The sequence below is a fragment of the Vanacampus margaritifer genome, chromosome 2 (assembly GCF_051991255.1).
Source record: "Vanacampus margaritifer isolate UIUO_Vmar chromosome 2, RoL_Vmar_1.0, whole genome shotgun sequence".
NCBI lineage: Eukaryota > Metazoa > Chordata > Actinopteri > Syngnathiformes > Syngnathidae > Vanacampus > Vanacampus margaritifer.
In genome coordinates this window covers 52170042-52185993 of record NC_135433.1, presented here as the reverse complement: position 1 = coordinate 52185993, position 15952 = coordinate 52170042, and the positions used below count along the sequence as shown (strand labels likewise).

At 41.1% G+C, this 15952-nt stretch overlaps 1 protein-coding gene across 3 annotated transcripts; it reads right to left on the bottom strand.

Moving 5' to 3' along the window:
* Positions 1-6249: 6249 nt before the first annotated feature.
* LOC144042965 (uncharacterized) lies at positions 6250-15739 on the bottom strand. Of its 3 annotated transcripts, none has more exons than XR_013291025.1 (3): positions 15500-15739; positions 12845-13040; positions 6250-9545 (listed from the first exon to the last, which is right to left on the bottom strand). XR_013291025.1 is itself a non-coding variant. In XM_077556109.1 (3 exons), exons 1-3 carry the CDS (start codon positions 15675-15677, stop codon positions 8836-8838), a joined length of 1206 nt encoding a protein of 401 aa, XP_077412235.1. In that variant the 5' UTR covers positions 15678-15739; the 3' UTR covers positions 6250-8835. The 3 variants fall into 3 exon arrangements, 2 of the variants coding, with proteins under 2 accessions (XP_077412235.1, XP_077412236.1); XM_077556109.1 differs by having other exon boundaries at positions 12845-13162; XM_077556110.1 differs by having other exon boundaries at positions 12890-13162.
* Between the last annotated feature and the right edge of the window lie 213 nt (positions 15740-15952).

Genomic DNA, 15952 nt, shown 5'->3' with positions numbered 1-15952 from the left:
GTTAGATTTAGGTAAGGTTTTATGGCGTTATTTCGCTTCTCTAATTACGAGGGCGCAGAAAATAAAATCGCTGGCGCGGTCTCACGTAAAGTGAAGGACTGCTGTGAGTGACGGGTGCAGCTGGAGAACGCGCTCTCCAGCTGCAGCAGTACGAGCAGTGGATGACTGGTGTTGGGATCCACTTCCCTCAGACTCCTGTGCAGATTATGTTTTACACCAGAGTCACTGCTGTGTAACTTCTACACACCCGGAAAATATGATCACTGGGTCGGGGTCTCACTGATAAGATCGTTTACGCACAGAAAGGGGACAGAAAGATACGCAGGGCACATTCATAACAACGTTTGCAATTTATTAAAATAAACGGGAGAATGACAGTAAGCTTAACTCAAGATAACTGATTACAAAAATACAATTCTTCCTGGATTTGGACATTTACAGCAGGAGACGGCACGGTTTTGTGTTGAACACAGTAATAATGTCCCGATAGTCTAGAGAATCGGTCAATTCTTTTTTGAAAGAAAGCAGGGACAAAGAGTTCAGTCTATCAGTCAACATTGTGGCACTGTTGCGTGTTTTGATCCTTTTGACAGCTGAAGATAGTCTTTCTACATGTTGTCATGGGTGAGGTGAGGAGCGCGCATGCAGGAGACTGTTGATATTAATGAAGACATCCCCGGGGCGTGCGTCGAGCACTTCTATGAGCGTTTCCTCGTTGGCTTTTGGCTTCTTTTTGAGCTGCTGCACAAACACCGTGTGGTATGCGTCCCCCACGGAGATGGAAAAGTGGTCAGAGATGGATTGGATGTACGCGCTTTGTCCTCAGTGCGTGACAGGCAGCAGCGGCTATCATGCAGCCGCATGTGTCACACGTACTGTGGGCCCGGGTTAAAAATGGGTGGGCCAATGGAAAAAAATTCTTTAACTTTACGCCTTGAATTGAAATCTATTAATAATAGATGCAGTCACCAGGTTTGACAGATCACAGTGTATGTGCTATTATAATCTATTTACATTTCTCCTCCCACTTTGCCAAATAGTGTGTAAATGCCGCATCTTGCATATTCATTGAGGCAAACGTACTACCTGGATTAGGGCTATTTTATAATAATAATAATAATAATAATAATACATTTCATTTAAAAACAGCACCTTTCAGAACACCCAAGGTCACTTTGCAAAGCATAAAAACACAGCAAAAGTTGAGCTAAAACAATAAAAATTAAGCTATTGGAAAAGCTGTTTTAAATATGTGGATTTTGCACATTTGAAAAACGCAGTTCTAAGTCCACACTATAAGTAAATTGGGTTGTACATTTATCTGTGTGTTTTTACTGTGCTATGAGGTCCAAATGCTCCTGGTCCGTCCCATCTGTCAAAATTTCAAACCTATTGTGGCCCGCAAGTCAAAAAGTTTGCCCACCCCTGGTTTAACATGTAGTGATCTACACTCAAAAGTCACATCGCAACAGAAATTCTATACCCACCACTTTTTTGAAAATTACATTAGGAACAATAAACCAAAATGAATCCTGATTCGTAACAAAAGATTTCAGCCATTTTAACTTCAAAACTCCATTCATAACATCAAAATCAATGGCATTTATACTGCCTTCTTCATACCCTTTAACCATGTCATTTTTCCTTATGTACTGGCATCTATTTCTCCATATGAATCTAAAATTTATAGTGTTTATCATCTTAATCATTTTAGTCGAAATTGGTAAAGAAAATGCAGGATAGATGACTCTTGACAGGCTCTCCATCTTTGTTGATAAAACCCTTCCAAAAATGGAAACATCTCTTTCAAGCCATCTATTTAAAACAAATTTACATTTGTCCACAGTTACACAAATGTTCATTTTTATGTCATAATTTTGTCCTTAGAGATAACAATCCCCAAAAATTTGACTTTCTTTTTTTTACCTCTATATCACACACAGATTGTAATTGGCACTAATGTAATGACCAAATCTCAATTTTTTTCAAGACGCTTTTGAGAAAACATCAATAATTTGTAGAGCCAGTGGAACTTGATCCACATTCTCCCAAAATAAAGTTGCATCGTCCGCTAATTGACTTTTCACAATTTTATGCTCCATTACCTTCATGCCTCTAACCCTACTGGTTTTTATTAAAATAGACAACATGTCAGCAACCATTATAAACAGTAATGGTGAGCTCCTGCAACCCTTCCCAAAACCAAACCTTAGAAAAAAAAGATGGAATTCCCAAATTTAATTTAGAATAAAAGGTCCAACAAAAACAAAGAAAGTAAAATGTTTTAAGGACTACCTGGCCTTGGCTCAAATGTCAAAATCTTTTTTTTTTTCCAGATTAAATATAAATTTGTATTTACACCAGTAATTCCTGGCAGTGTAACCATCCGCAGTGTGGCACTGCACCACAGGGTGGCGCCTCCTTGTTTTTGTTGGGCATATTGTTGAAGAAAATGATCTTTTCCTCCGCGTGTTCGTTTTCTTTCGGGTAGTGAGAATGTTGGTTATCCGAATGCAGGCTGGAGATCGATGAACAGTTGCTTCGAAGCTTTTATTTCTACAGAATATTCTGAGCACAAGTGAGTTCCAGACAATGGCTGCAGCCTCTCAAAAATGCGAAGATTTCAGAGGACTTACAACATTCTTATACTATCTTGAAGGGCGGTACCACAAAGCCCCCAGCAAACAGCCTACCCGGAGTTCACCGGACATGAGATACTTTAAAGACATAATACTAACACATTGACTTCAACTACAGACAAATGGTCTATTGTTGTGGAAATAGAGGAGGCCCCCCAGACATGCTGGCAGAAATCGCGACAACACTCACAAAAGACACATCCACAGATAAAAGTTATACTGAGGAAATAAGGAAATTAAAAGAGTTATGACTAAATCTGGGCAGAAGACCCTCTTCAATATGCAGCACGTTTTCATTTTGGCTACCAATGGTTACGCAGTGGACGTGTACGATTATTGTGACACGTGGTGGCGCCGAGAAGCCCACTGTTTTTTGTGTGTGTTTATTTTAATAAAGTAAGCCTGAGAACTTCCAATACGTTTTTACAACAGTAGTTCTTTAAAATAAGGCCATGAGTGGGGAATATCTTGCTTCTCTTAATCTTTTGCCTTTGACATAAAGCTCCTGGTGCACATTACCCCATGTCACAAGCGCTTGTCACTTTGCAAATCCTAAAAGTCTTGTCAAATTTGGGTTACTTAACCGCTGCAGGAACGGAACTAAATCCAGTAAACGATGGACCGCTACACTGGAAATTGCAAGCGAGTCAAAAAATTTAACAAAAAGGCCAAAATACGTAATCATAGCCTATGATAGCAACAATGATTCTAAATATTTATTATACCTAATGTGCTGTGAGAGTTGAGATGACATGAAAACATTTATTAATTGTCACATCTTTGGTCCTGATTGCATTGATAAATGACAAAAGTGAGTGTCAAGCTTTAAATGGAAAAAAGCACAAGTTAGGCCTACTTTTTTAATTTGATACCGAACAAGCCACACATTTTTCTAGCCCCTTGTACAATCCAATAAAAAAAATATTTCTTACACAGATGATAATGTTCATTTACATATTAATATAACAACAATCCAGTATGCCTATTATAGTGGTGGTTGTTTACACTGCATTATATGCTGTCTAATATTTTGACTCCCATATACAGTAGAGACAAAAAAATAAGTCTATGCAACTCTGTTCAAATGGCAGGTTTTGGGACAATAATTTATTTTGTTAATGACCTTGGAATTTCTTGTCAGCTGTTCAACTGTGCTAATTTCTTCTCCTTTTTTTGTAAGAAAATCCAATTCTGCTATACGAGGACATTGGAAGAGTTGCTCCAGCAAGTGGCAGGCATTCATGAGTCCACCAACACGTTTCCCATCCATCCATCACTGATGATCGTGGACAGACTGGAGAACTTTCTGTGTGGACCTGCAGGTGACTGACATCCTCTACTTGAGTAAAAATACAGTTACTTGTGTAAAAAACAACTTTGGTAAAAGTACTCACTCAAATATTTACTCAAGTAAAAAAGTACACTCTGAAATGTACTTGACGAGTAGAAGTAAAAAGTATTTATTTTATTTATGTCTGTAGCGATTATTGCCAGTCACCCTCCCAAAAAATTTTGTTCTCCTTTCCTCAAACATTTCACTCTTGGAAATATGCGCGAGGTCAACCTGGGGTTGGGGTGAGAGATAGCAACACCCCCACTCTTTTTTTCACCCTCGCCAGAGACGGCCAAAAGGCCTTCCACCCTTTTGAAGTCAACCATCACCCATGTCACCAGGATGTTAATGTTTGCTTTTCACCCACCAGAACCACAAGTTTATGGTACCAAAGTGTCTAATCGGGAACTCCATCCTCTCCCCTGTTGAGTTGTGGATTAACACCACAGATAAACCCCACACCAGATGGCCTAGTTGAACCCCGGATCATCACATTCCAGCGTTCTTGAAAGTTACGTTTGACCACAGCACCTTCAAGTGGGGACGATCGGAACTGCCCTCACTTGGAACACCTATGACCCACAAAGCAATCTTACACATTTCATCTAAAAAAATTAATCACATACAAGTGAACGTACGCACAACTGAATGTTTCACACCATGTATGTTTTGTTTGGAAAAGAATGTCATATGCATACATTATGCTGACCAAATTTGAATTATTAGTTATTAATTCTTTAAATAATTTGGAGTTTAAAAAGTCTTGGAGTTGAGTCGAGTCAAAGAGGGAGGGGTCGGTCCTCCTTTCTTGAACACGCCCCACAACTTAAAAACAGCGGGCGCGGGCTATTGTTCTCTCTTTCGTCTTCTGCCGCTGTTCCTGTTATCTTCCACCTTTTTTTTCCCGTCCGTCTGGCCCAGAACTGACAAAAGGACTTGCCGGTACCGTGCCACGTTCTCACCCACGTGGCACCTTTGTTCCAAGAAATGACAAAGTGTCTCGGACTTGGCGATCGCACTGGAGTTGCAGTGCAACGAAGCCGGCACGCGTCCGCACTGTCAGATGGACACATCCTTTTTGTTTTGTTGTTTTCATTTTTCATATTTTCTTTTTGGTGTGCTCTTGCCACCTCGGCAACACAAACTTTTCCGTGACCCCGTTGGGACCCAGCCATCACAGTTGAACGGACACACGCAAGTCCAGTGCGTCACTCCGCACCTGCTCTCCGAGTCCCATTGCGGCGAGAGCGGGTTCAACGGCTGATCTCCCTCAGGACGCAGACACGCAGCGAATCTCGGCTTCAGGTTGTTGGCCAGCTGATATGCGGATCTCCCCGCGCGCCGAGAGGACAACTCCGGCTGAAGTCCCGACCGCACCTGAGTCGAGCTGTGTCACCTTCGTCCAACTGCGGAACATTTTTTCATAATTTTGTATTTTTGCCTCTTTTTTTTTTTTGGAGCAGCTTTTTTCCTTTTCTTCTTTCTTCAACCGATCTTCCCTCCACCCGCTCGATCCAACTCACTCCAGTAAGTTGCACGTCTCATGACCAATTTGACATATCGCTGGTGCAACTTCCATTTCAAAAATCCCACAAGATTTGGCAAGTCAAACCTTTCCTTTCTACCTCGTTAAATTGTTCCTTTCTTATTTCTATTAGTTTACTTTTATTTTCTCCACCGTATGATAGTTAGGTAGACAGTATTGCGATTCTGTATGTGTGACCGTAGTGAATAAATGCATGTTTAAAAAAATATATATATATCTAGTTCAGTCTCAAATCGTGCTTGTGTCCGAGTGGATTAGTAATTCTTTTAGTAATACAAAGAACCACAAACTTTGAATGTGGCGACTTCAGATTATGAATAAATAAACGAGAATTTTATTCGTTGTGTTTCTCCAAACTGAAAATAAACAGAACGTGGTGCCCCTATAAGCGATTGGGGAAATTACGACTTCCTCAAGCGCTGGTCAAATTACTAATTCGTCGAAAAGACAACATCAATTATCGCTACATGTCAATTTGAAAGATATTAGCAAATGGAGCAAAAAATTGGTATACCAGGTGATGGTTAGCTCACTGCATTTAGCACCCGCACCATGTGTAGGGGCTCGTCCTCAAAGCAGGCGACCCCGGTTTGATTCCCGGGCTGTATGGTCTTTTCCTGCAGGTCATTCCCTCTCTCTCTCCCATTTTCTATCAACTCTTCAGCTGTCCTATCAATTAAAGGTTACAAAGCCCCCCAACACACACACCAAAAAATATATATAAATTGGTATACTGTTAGATTAATGTATTTTAATTATCACATATTTAGTCTTTTATTAATTGTAAAGCATCTATTCAACCTTGTGAATTTATTCAACATTGTGACCTCTGTTTGAACTGTGTGAGTTGGAGCCACTGCAGTCACACTGCAGTCTCGAAGCTTCAACACAAGACAGAAAAATGTGCAGGAAAGACAAATGGCTGGATGGTTGAGAAGCTTTTAGTGTTAAAGGATGTCTGCATTGTTGCTTGTGTAACGACTTTTTGTAAAAGATTGTCGCATTGCTGCTACGTATTTCCCCAAACCCCTCAGAACAGTCTTGTCTATGTGGTAGGTCAACCCAATAAAAAGAGGAAGAACGACAGAATGTGTCAGAATGGGCAGGAGGTTGTGACCTGCACATCTCTGTTCATTCTCCTCGCGAGTCTGTATCTCTTGCCTTCCTTCCGTGTCTGTTTATTAAATGTTCTAGGTTGAATAAACCTGACATTACCTCGGCCAACTGACTCTCTGAGTTCAGATTACCCTCATGTTTAATCTCATAATAATTAAATTTAATCTCATAATCTAGCCAATTGCACATCATGTGATCGGGTGTTGTAGAGGCAATCACAGGCTGGGATGTACGGGAGCCAGGATACATAGACGGCTGATTTTTCTTCCAGTTCAAGTATTTTATTTGTTTTAATGCAATTAAAAACTAAAGTAACGACCTTGTTTTGAAAATGTATCAAGTAAAAAGTAGTCATGTTAAAATGTAACGGATACAAGGAAAAAGTAGTCTGAAAAATAAATACTCAGGAAAATACAAAGTACTGAAAAAAACATATCAAGTAAAGTAATGAAGTATTTGTACTTCACTACTTTCCATCTCTATGGGGAATACTATAAAACATTTAATATCCCTTGTGTGTCTTCATGTGTGTATTCAAAGTGGACCCAGCACAAACCGAACAACAAAGAAGGGTTTCTCTTGTGCGTGTTTTCTCATGTGCTCGACCATATCTTGCTTTCCAGAGAATTTCCTACCACAAACTGTGCAACTAAACGGCTTCTCTCCTGTGTGTCCTCATGTGCCTGATCATAGCATGCTTTTGAGGGAATTTCTTACAAGATGAGCAACTAAAGGGTTTCGCTCCTGTGTGTGTTATGTGCCTGACCATATTTTGCTTTTGAAAGAATTTATTACCACAAACTTTAGAAACTAACGGGGTTTTCCTCCTGTGTGTGTTTTCATGTGCCTGACCATATTTCGCTTAGTAGATAATTTCTTACCACAAACTGAGCAACTAAAGGGTTTTTGTCCTGTGTGTGTTCTCAAGTGTTCACGCAATTTTGATTTGTTTGTCCAACTTTCACCGCACACTGAGCATGGAAAATCCTTTTTCCACATTCGTGTCATTTTCTTGTTGCCAGATTTCTCCTTTTCAGAGCATTTCAACTGCTGCTTGTTGTTACCTTCACAGTCTTTGTCGATCCTCAGATTGTCTACCATGTCATCACTGTCAGACAGTGGAGCTAAGAGGCCATCTGGTGGTGGTCCTCCAAAATGGTCTCCACTTGGGCTGTTATGACGCTGTGACCACTCGGGTGGTTTCTCTTGGCAGGTAAATTGTCCCTAGGTGTGATTGTGAGTGTGGATGGTTGTTCGTCTATGTGTGCCCTGTGATTGGCTGGCAACCAGTTATATATATATATATATATATATATATATATATATACGCTCCCCAACTTACGAACGAGTTACGTTCCGAGCGATCGTTCGTAAGGTGAATTTGTTCGTAAGTTGCTTCAGTGCTATATTTTGTATTATAATTTATGTTTAAAGAGAATACGTACAGTACTGTACTACGTATGTTAGAGAGAGAGAGCGAGAGATACACACAGTATGTACATGTACGTAATAAGATAAATAAAATGAAGTTTAACTTACTTTTGGAAGATGTACTCAATGCTTAAGAATTTGATGGAGGAGGAGGAGGAGGAAGAGGAAGATTTTATATCATGAGAGGTTCTTCGTCGTCGCTGGAATGGGCTTCAAAAGTTACTTCCTCCTCCGTAACTTCAATGTAGGAAGAAGTTGAGGGTCGCGGAGAAAAAGATGAGGGTTGATGAGTATCTTCCTTGGAGGATTTACTAGAAACTGGCCGAAAGAAGCGATCTAACTACGATTGCACAGTTTTCTTCTTTTTTCATCATAAATGATGCGGTAGCACTGTATGGCATCATTCAATTGATTTGCAACCTTTGTGCAACGTTCAATATTTGGGTCTTGCTGCTCGAAGAGTGCGATGGCTTTATCTATGAGCGACAGGCGTTTCTTCTTCTTCCTCCTCCTCGACACGTTGCTGAGCCTCCAATGCTGGGTGAGCTCTCACAGCGCCAAGCGTCGCTATTAGCGGCGGAAAGAAGCACTACAGTACTCGGAAAAAGGTGCGCAATAAAAAATCTAACTTACAGCATCTCTTTCCGAACATTTTTTGACATGCGCGCAGACATGTTCGTATGTACCGTTGTTCGTAACTCGAATGTTCGTAAGTAGGGGAGCGTCTGTGTATATATATATATATATATTCACCAGCACAAATTGAACAACTAAAAGGGTTTCTCGTCTATGTGTGTACTCATGTGCATGGCCAGATATTCCTTTCGAGAGAATTTCTTACCACAAACTGAGCAACTAAAGGGTTTCTCGCCAGTGTGCGTTCTCATGTGCCTTACCAGACCTTTGTTTTGAGAGAATTTCCTCCCACAAGTTGAGCAACTAAAGGGTTTCTCTCCTGTGTGTGTTCGCATGTGTGTGACCAGATGGTCCTTTCGAGAGAGTTTCTTACCACAAACTGAGCATCTATAGGGTTTTTCTCCTGTGTGTGTTCTCATGTGTTCACGCAATTTCGATTTCTTTGTCCAGATTTTCCCACACACTGAGCATGGAAAACCCTTTTTCCACATTTGTGTCATTATCTCATTGCCAGTTTTCTCCTTTTCAGAGCATTTCAACTGCTTGTTGTCACCTTCACAGTCTGTGTCGCTCCTCAAATGTTCTTCCATGTCATCAATGTCAGACAGTGGAGCAAAGAGGCCATCTGGTGGTGGTCCTCCGAAGTGGTCTCTACTTGAGCTATCATGATGAAGCTGGGACCACTCGGGTGGTTTGTCTTGGTTGTCCACAGAAACAACAGTTAGTGGAAATGTGCCCACTTCAACCTCTTCCTCTTTAACGTAGATGGACTGTGGATCCTTTTGCCCCAAAATGGAGCTTTCCCCATGCGGTTCAGGGAGAAGTTCTAGACCAAGCTGGACGCCTGCAGGACACAAGTCTATTTAGTTACTATGCTGACATTCAAACATATTTTCCAACAAAAACATCATTATTGCGTGATGGAGTGGTAATCTTTCAGACATATTGGTGGACAGTCAAAGCACACAATCAGACAGTTTGTTCAGTATAAATTATTTACTTGAGTCACAAAGAACTTGGGAACATTTTAAACAAACAAAAATGTTATAAAAGACACCATTCCATACATCTATGATATTTTATTTCTATATTTGCTGTAGTTTATCCTTTTTCTTGATAGTACACTGTCCTTGCAGCTCAGTTAGCTAACAATATGGTTACAGTAACAAAAAATGGCAAAGCTCAACTTTTCTTGGTCTTATTGAAACCGCATACAAAGAAACTTAACAAAAATCCATATTGGGTATAAACTTGTCATCTTAACTCTTTCACTGCCAGACATTTTCAGAAACGGGTTGTCCCCACTGCCAGCCGATTTAAGCATTTTGAGTGATCTTTCAAGGTCCACAGAAAATGTTGTGTTTGGACTATGGAAACACACATACTACCAAATGAAAGATTGGACTCTCAGCTTTCATCAGAAAAGCTTCTACCTTATTCCGTTCTTCAGTAATCAACAATAGAAAATGGTTACTTTCACCGAAATTCTCTCTTTTGAAACAAAAAACGGAGAAAAAGAGCTTTTGTGAAACGATGTTATTTCATGCACTCTAGTGAATTGTACACTTCTTTTTGTCCATGAATGATGCCACAAACACCTAAATAGTGCTTTACTTCTGTAAAACGCTTTCACCAACAATGAAAAAGTGTTTTTTGATTGCAAAATACGTTTATTTCCATTCAACAGTGTAACAATTTGACAAAACAATTTCGCAAACTATTTACAAATGTGTGCAACTGTGGTACTACTTACAATTATGTGGATGTTTCAAATACAGTTTTTCCTTTTGAAACGCTCTCCTGCGTGCAAGGAGACGCCAGGACTCGCACAACAGTTTACTTTCACTTTCACATTGGTCCGTTTTGCGTGCAAACGTTACACTTTCTTGACAGCCTTTTTTTCCGGGGAATAAAAAGCAAGTAGCAGACTGTACACACTTCCTCCGATGAATATGCATTGGACTCGGGGCACTCTCCGTCGTCCGATCGAACGTCCGCCTGTGCGTGCTCGGTTGTGTTCCGCGTTACAACACCGTCATAGCCGCCGCGTCAGCGGTTCCAATTTCGCCGTCAAGCTCGGATTCACCTTCATCATCATCGAGGATGATCACCGTCGTCATCAATGTACTATTTTAGCGTTGGTCGATGCCTTTCGTCTTGTAAGTGTAGAGCTGCTTGCAAACGCTCGCCATTGCCCGTTCCCTCCTCCATCTAGCTCCATCTAACGTCTTCTACTGCCGCGTCAATGCTTTCCAACCACGGAGTCACCCTCATCTTCATCATCTATGATGATCATCGTCAACAATGTGCTTTTTCAGCGATGCTTTTGGTCTTTGAAAAAAACGTCTCGGGTGTGAGCTCCTCGCGACCGGCCGCCATTTTTCCTTTGTCTTCCATTCTCATCTCTTGCTTGACGCTCTAGCTCCGCCTCTACTGACGCCCACCCGATCTTGTCAAAAGAGAGTCATCGCTGCCCTCTAGGGGCCAAAAATAGTCATTAGGCACAACAGACAGACATGAAACTTTCATCAGACATGCGGAAGGGTTTCCTCTACCCGTTTCAAAAAAAAATAAAAAATCATTGGATGACGTCTTTTGACGTCATTGGCAGTGAAGCGTAGGTTTTTACTTGACGTCTTTAAACGTCAGTGGCAGTGAAAGAGTTAAACACTGTTGAAAAGAAACAACACAAGTTGGCGCATCAATGAATTTCGAGTGTCCGTTATTCGTCAAGTCAGGACATCGTCAATCCGTCAATATTTCAAGACGAACCACATTGTAATCGTCAATCAGGAAACAACAAATGGATGTGGCATGTCCACATGTATTTCCTTGAAAGGAGATTAAGTGTGATGATCACAACTGACAACAGTCAAGAAAGCGCTTTCACCAAGCTAAGATGCTAAGCTACCACATGAAAGATGTGAAACTGTGCAATGAATTATGACACTTGCAAATGAATTATATCCAGGCTGTAAGCGTGAACAGAATAAAATTCCTTGTGTGATTTACAGCTGCCTGCCACACATGGCTTCAATCACTCTTGTTAGGGGCTATTGACTATTTGCACCGACGTCACGTGATCACGTGACAGCCCTATGACAGACGGCGGAAGGAAATGATTGTTGAATGGAAGTGGACGTGACCCGGAGCGACTCAGCGACTGCTATTTTACGAATTAAAAGTTATTATTGCCCATAGAGCCATGGAATCTATTACTTCAACCGAATGTCGCATGTCAGTCGAAGTTGGACATTGAGTCGGGACTCAGAGCGCGATATTTACTTTAGTTGGAGATCGCTAGTTTGAAAACAGCCCTCACCTTCTGTTGCCTGCTGTTTTTACCAAGTTACTCAAATTGCCGACTTTGCCGGAATACACAGCGCACGACCTATATCATTATGTAGTCAATGCCGTCTCTTCTCCTTACACCGGGGATGATTCAAAAGCTTGTTGCTGGCTGAGTCTCTCGGACGAGATGCTACGCTCACACCGGGGGACAATATACCTCGTAATGCAAAGGTAAAACTTGTTTATCATGCTACCTGACTTGCACACAATTTCAAACAGAACTGCTGTATGCTTTGACGAGCCACATAAACTGACTCACAAATGTTCTTACTCAGAAAAAAATAACATGGTGAAGCAAAATTTAGCTGTTATGCAGCACACAAATGGAATCACATGCCGAGAAGTCACCACAAAGTGTAAATGCAGGTTAAAAACTATGCTTTTTTTTTCTCACCATACTTAAAAAATATATATATCTTGTTTTTCCTATGCATGTTCTTTTAGTCATTTAGTAAGCTAGGTTTAACTTCTTTACTTTGCGTTTAAATGTCTTCAATCATTTTGTTTGTAAATGCTTTTAAATGTTTCACTTTTAATTGTGTCAATCACATCAAGTTAACTTGTGGATAAAATGTGCTATTTAAAAGCAGCTGCCTTTCCTTGCCTATAAAAAGACATGATCTGTTTAATGCATTCAAATAAGAGCATGGAGGTTCTAAATTGCGAGAAATGGCACCAGGAATTAAAAGAACTTCACGTGCCTTGTTCTATTCTCATTTTGAGCATTTTTTTAACCACAAATTGAACATCTGTATTATTATTATTATTATTTACATGCTGGCCATTTCTTGCCTTTTTGAGATGTTTTCTTAGAGCATTTCGATGTTCTGCCGTCACCTTCACGGTCTACGTTGCTCCTCAAAGCCGCCTTTTCTTCTCTGTCGTCACTTTGTGCAAGTGGAGCTTGGAGGTCTTTTGGCGCTGGTTGTCCACGCTGGTCTCCACTGGGACTGTGATGAGGAAGCTCGGCTGGTTCCTCTTTACACTCCTGCACAGAGTCGCCAGCCAGTGGCAACATAATCACACTGGCCTCCTCTTCCTTTTGCGTGTGCTGTGGATGCTTATGCAGCTGAGTGTGATGAGCATGATGAGCAATCAGCCTCTGTACATCTACAGGACGCGAGCAAAACAAACATGTCAGCTCACATGGGCCAATTATGATATGTGGTATGAAGTCAGATTGGTCAAAATTATGTTTTTCAAACAGAAATACTGTCACGTTCAAATGTATTAGTCGCCAACCTAAGCGGTACAAAGGTGGGACTAAGTTACATTTGTGCTCCACGTCAGCCCATTTATCAGTAATACAGTGAAAATGAGTGGGCTGAATATATCGTGCCCCTAAATCTTCTACTTGCGACCCTAAAATTTCAGGTTAGGAGCTATTGTGCTAAAATGTTAAGTCTGGAGCTCTGAGAGGGCTGATTCCGATAAATTGTTTTGTTGTTCTGGTTCATCACAACACATGTTGACCTCCAGCAAACCTTCCATCACAATGTCCTTTATTTATATAAATAAAGGATTATCCTAAATTCTAAGCATTTCACCGAATAATTTTATTGCAGGGAGAGGGTGGTATATTTTCATGCAGTCAGTACAAATCACATAGAGCACATTAAGTTATTTTGAATAACTACATTAAAGCAACACTAAGGAACATTTAGTTTACGTTGATTATGACGGCACCATATGGACAAAGGCGGTAACGTTATGCCTGAAGGAAGACCTGATTTCCCATGAGCGAGTCCAAGCAAGAGCAGCCTCCCCTTGGCGAAGAAGAGCCGTGTTGCCCTCTATACTTAAAGGGGCAACAAAGTTCAAGGTATTATTAGCCTATAGCAAAATATTGGCTGCTAGATGTGAGAGTCATCACATTTTTGTCTGTACAGGGCAGATAGTTGGCCGGGAGATAGCAGGCTCTGTCTGAAGCTCCAACACCTGCAGTAACAAGGACGTGTCTTTTGGCGCTTATCTACCAGACTGGTTCCACACCGAAGCGTAGTTTTTTGTTCCCGGATGTTTGGGTCTCCATGGGATTTTTTTGGGGCCGTGTCGTCACCTGTCATCTGATTGGCCAACAGCAACGCAGCAAGTAATGCCGTGGCACACGGCCATTTCCGGGTTTTACGCGGTAGCAGAGGCGCCCGCCGGTCTTTGGAAAAGTAATAAAAATACAGTATATAGAATAAATATATTTTACAGCAACGCTGAACTATATTTACAGTTTACAAGGTACTTGTGGTTGGATTTGTAATGATTGTGGTTAAAAAAAGAAAATCGCGAGTGCACACTGCTTGCCTGGTCGTGTGTTCCCATTCACTTGAATGAGAGCTCGATCCACAGTTAACTGAATGAGGCTGAGTTCTCGTTGAGAAATAGCGCAGGCAGCGAGCTTTGCGTGCCGGTCGTGAAATCAAGATCGCAATATTTCATCCATGGTAGTCCATATTAAATTGTAAATACAGTTCAATGTTGGCGCAACTTGTCACACGTGAAATGTTATGGCAGAGCCGCACGCACTGCGGGAGTGCAAGCTTGGCTTGGACAGTTCAAATGATCCCGCCCCCTTCCCGCCACGCGCCTGTTGTAATGGAAATGCAATGGCGGTCGTGTAGTGTCGTTTCGTGAGGTGCAGTGTGGTAGCGTGCCGTATGGGGCTAATGGAAAAGCGGCATTTGTGGACACTAGGGATGCTCTGATCCACAGGTGTCAAACTGCGGTCCTGGAGGGCCGCAGTCCAGCAGGTTTTGGATGTTTCCCTTCTCCAACACAGCTGATATATGATCAGCTCATCAGCAAGCTCTGCATAAGTCTGATAACCATCCTGTTGATTGGAATCAGCTTGTGTTGGAAGAGGGAAACCTCAGTTGAGTTCACTACTGGTAAACAATAGCCACGCCTGCCTGTCGTCACATCAATATGCTTTTTGGACATTATTTCTGGGACTTCTACCTTCTTCTATTTTGACATTTCTAGATTATTTTTTAGCTCATTTTTTGTCTTTTAAGTATCCGACTCATGTCAAGCTATGTTCCTGTTTTCATCTGACGCCTGAGTTCCTGTTCGGCTCACCATAAATAAATAAATTAATTAATTTTTTGGGGGGTGGGGTACAGATAATGTGATCGAACACTGGTGGTCCCAGGAGAGGAGCTACACTAGATAACTTACATTAAAAGATAACTCAGAAGTTTAGAATTTTAATAAACTAAATATATTTTACCTTTCATAGTGTTGAACAAAGGAGCAGCCCTTGTTCTTTTTGAGAGGGTTAAGGACTTTGGGTTAGGAGTTTACATTACATCAACAATGCGCTCCGCAAGTCTCCCCCACAATGTAACTTTCGGAAAGTGATGCGTGCATACAGTCCATTGGTGTACGTTTTTCTTAAACCCTCATTAGCTAATACACGTCTGTAAATGTTAAGTGGAAGTTTAGTGAACAGACCTTCAATGCGTATGACAATTTGAGCCTTGCAAACAGCTTCCATTTGTTGTCGGTGTCGCTCGGTCTCCTCTCTGGCTCGACAAAGTTGCTCGTCGTATGACGCTATCGCCGTTTCAAACAGTCCGAAGATTTCGTCAGCGGCCGCATTCAATCGCTTCCTTACCAAATCTTTCAACATTTTGATGATGTAGGTTTAAGTTTACACATAAACACAAGCTGAACCTCGGCCGTGTCCGACGATGCTGTGAATAACCGGAAGTTGTGCGGTATTTTAACCGGAACTATTTTTTTTTAAAGTTGCAGTTTCTGTTGAAACATTTCTGGATTAAAACCTAATTTTACATAATCTAATATGTTCTTAAATCTCATTTATTAAATTTATATAACGGAATTCCCGAAAGATGTAGGCCAGTCAAAAAAAGAAGAAGACGAAAGTGTTATGAAGCAGTTGTT

Coding starts and splice junctions, on each gene's coding strand:
- LOC144042965 (XM_077556109.1), bottom strand. CDS start 15,677: ATGTTGAAAGATTTGGTAAGGAAGCGATTGAATGCGGCCGCTGACGAA. Junction 13,163..15,499: donor AATTGTCATACGCATTGAAG/GTCTGTTCACTA, acceptor CGCGTCCTGTAG/ATGTACAGAGGCTGATTGCT. Junction 9,546..12,844: donor TAAGAAAACATCTCAAAAAG/GCAAGAAATGGC, acceptor TGTGTCCTGCAG/GCGTCCAGCTTGGTCTAGAA.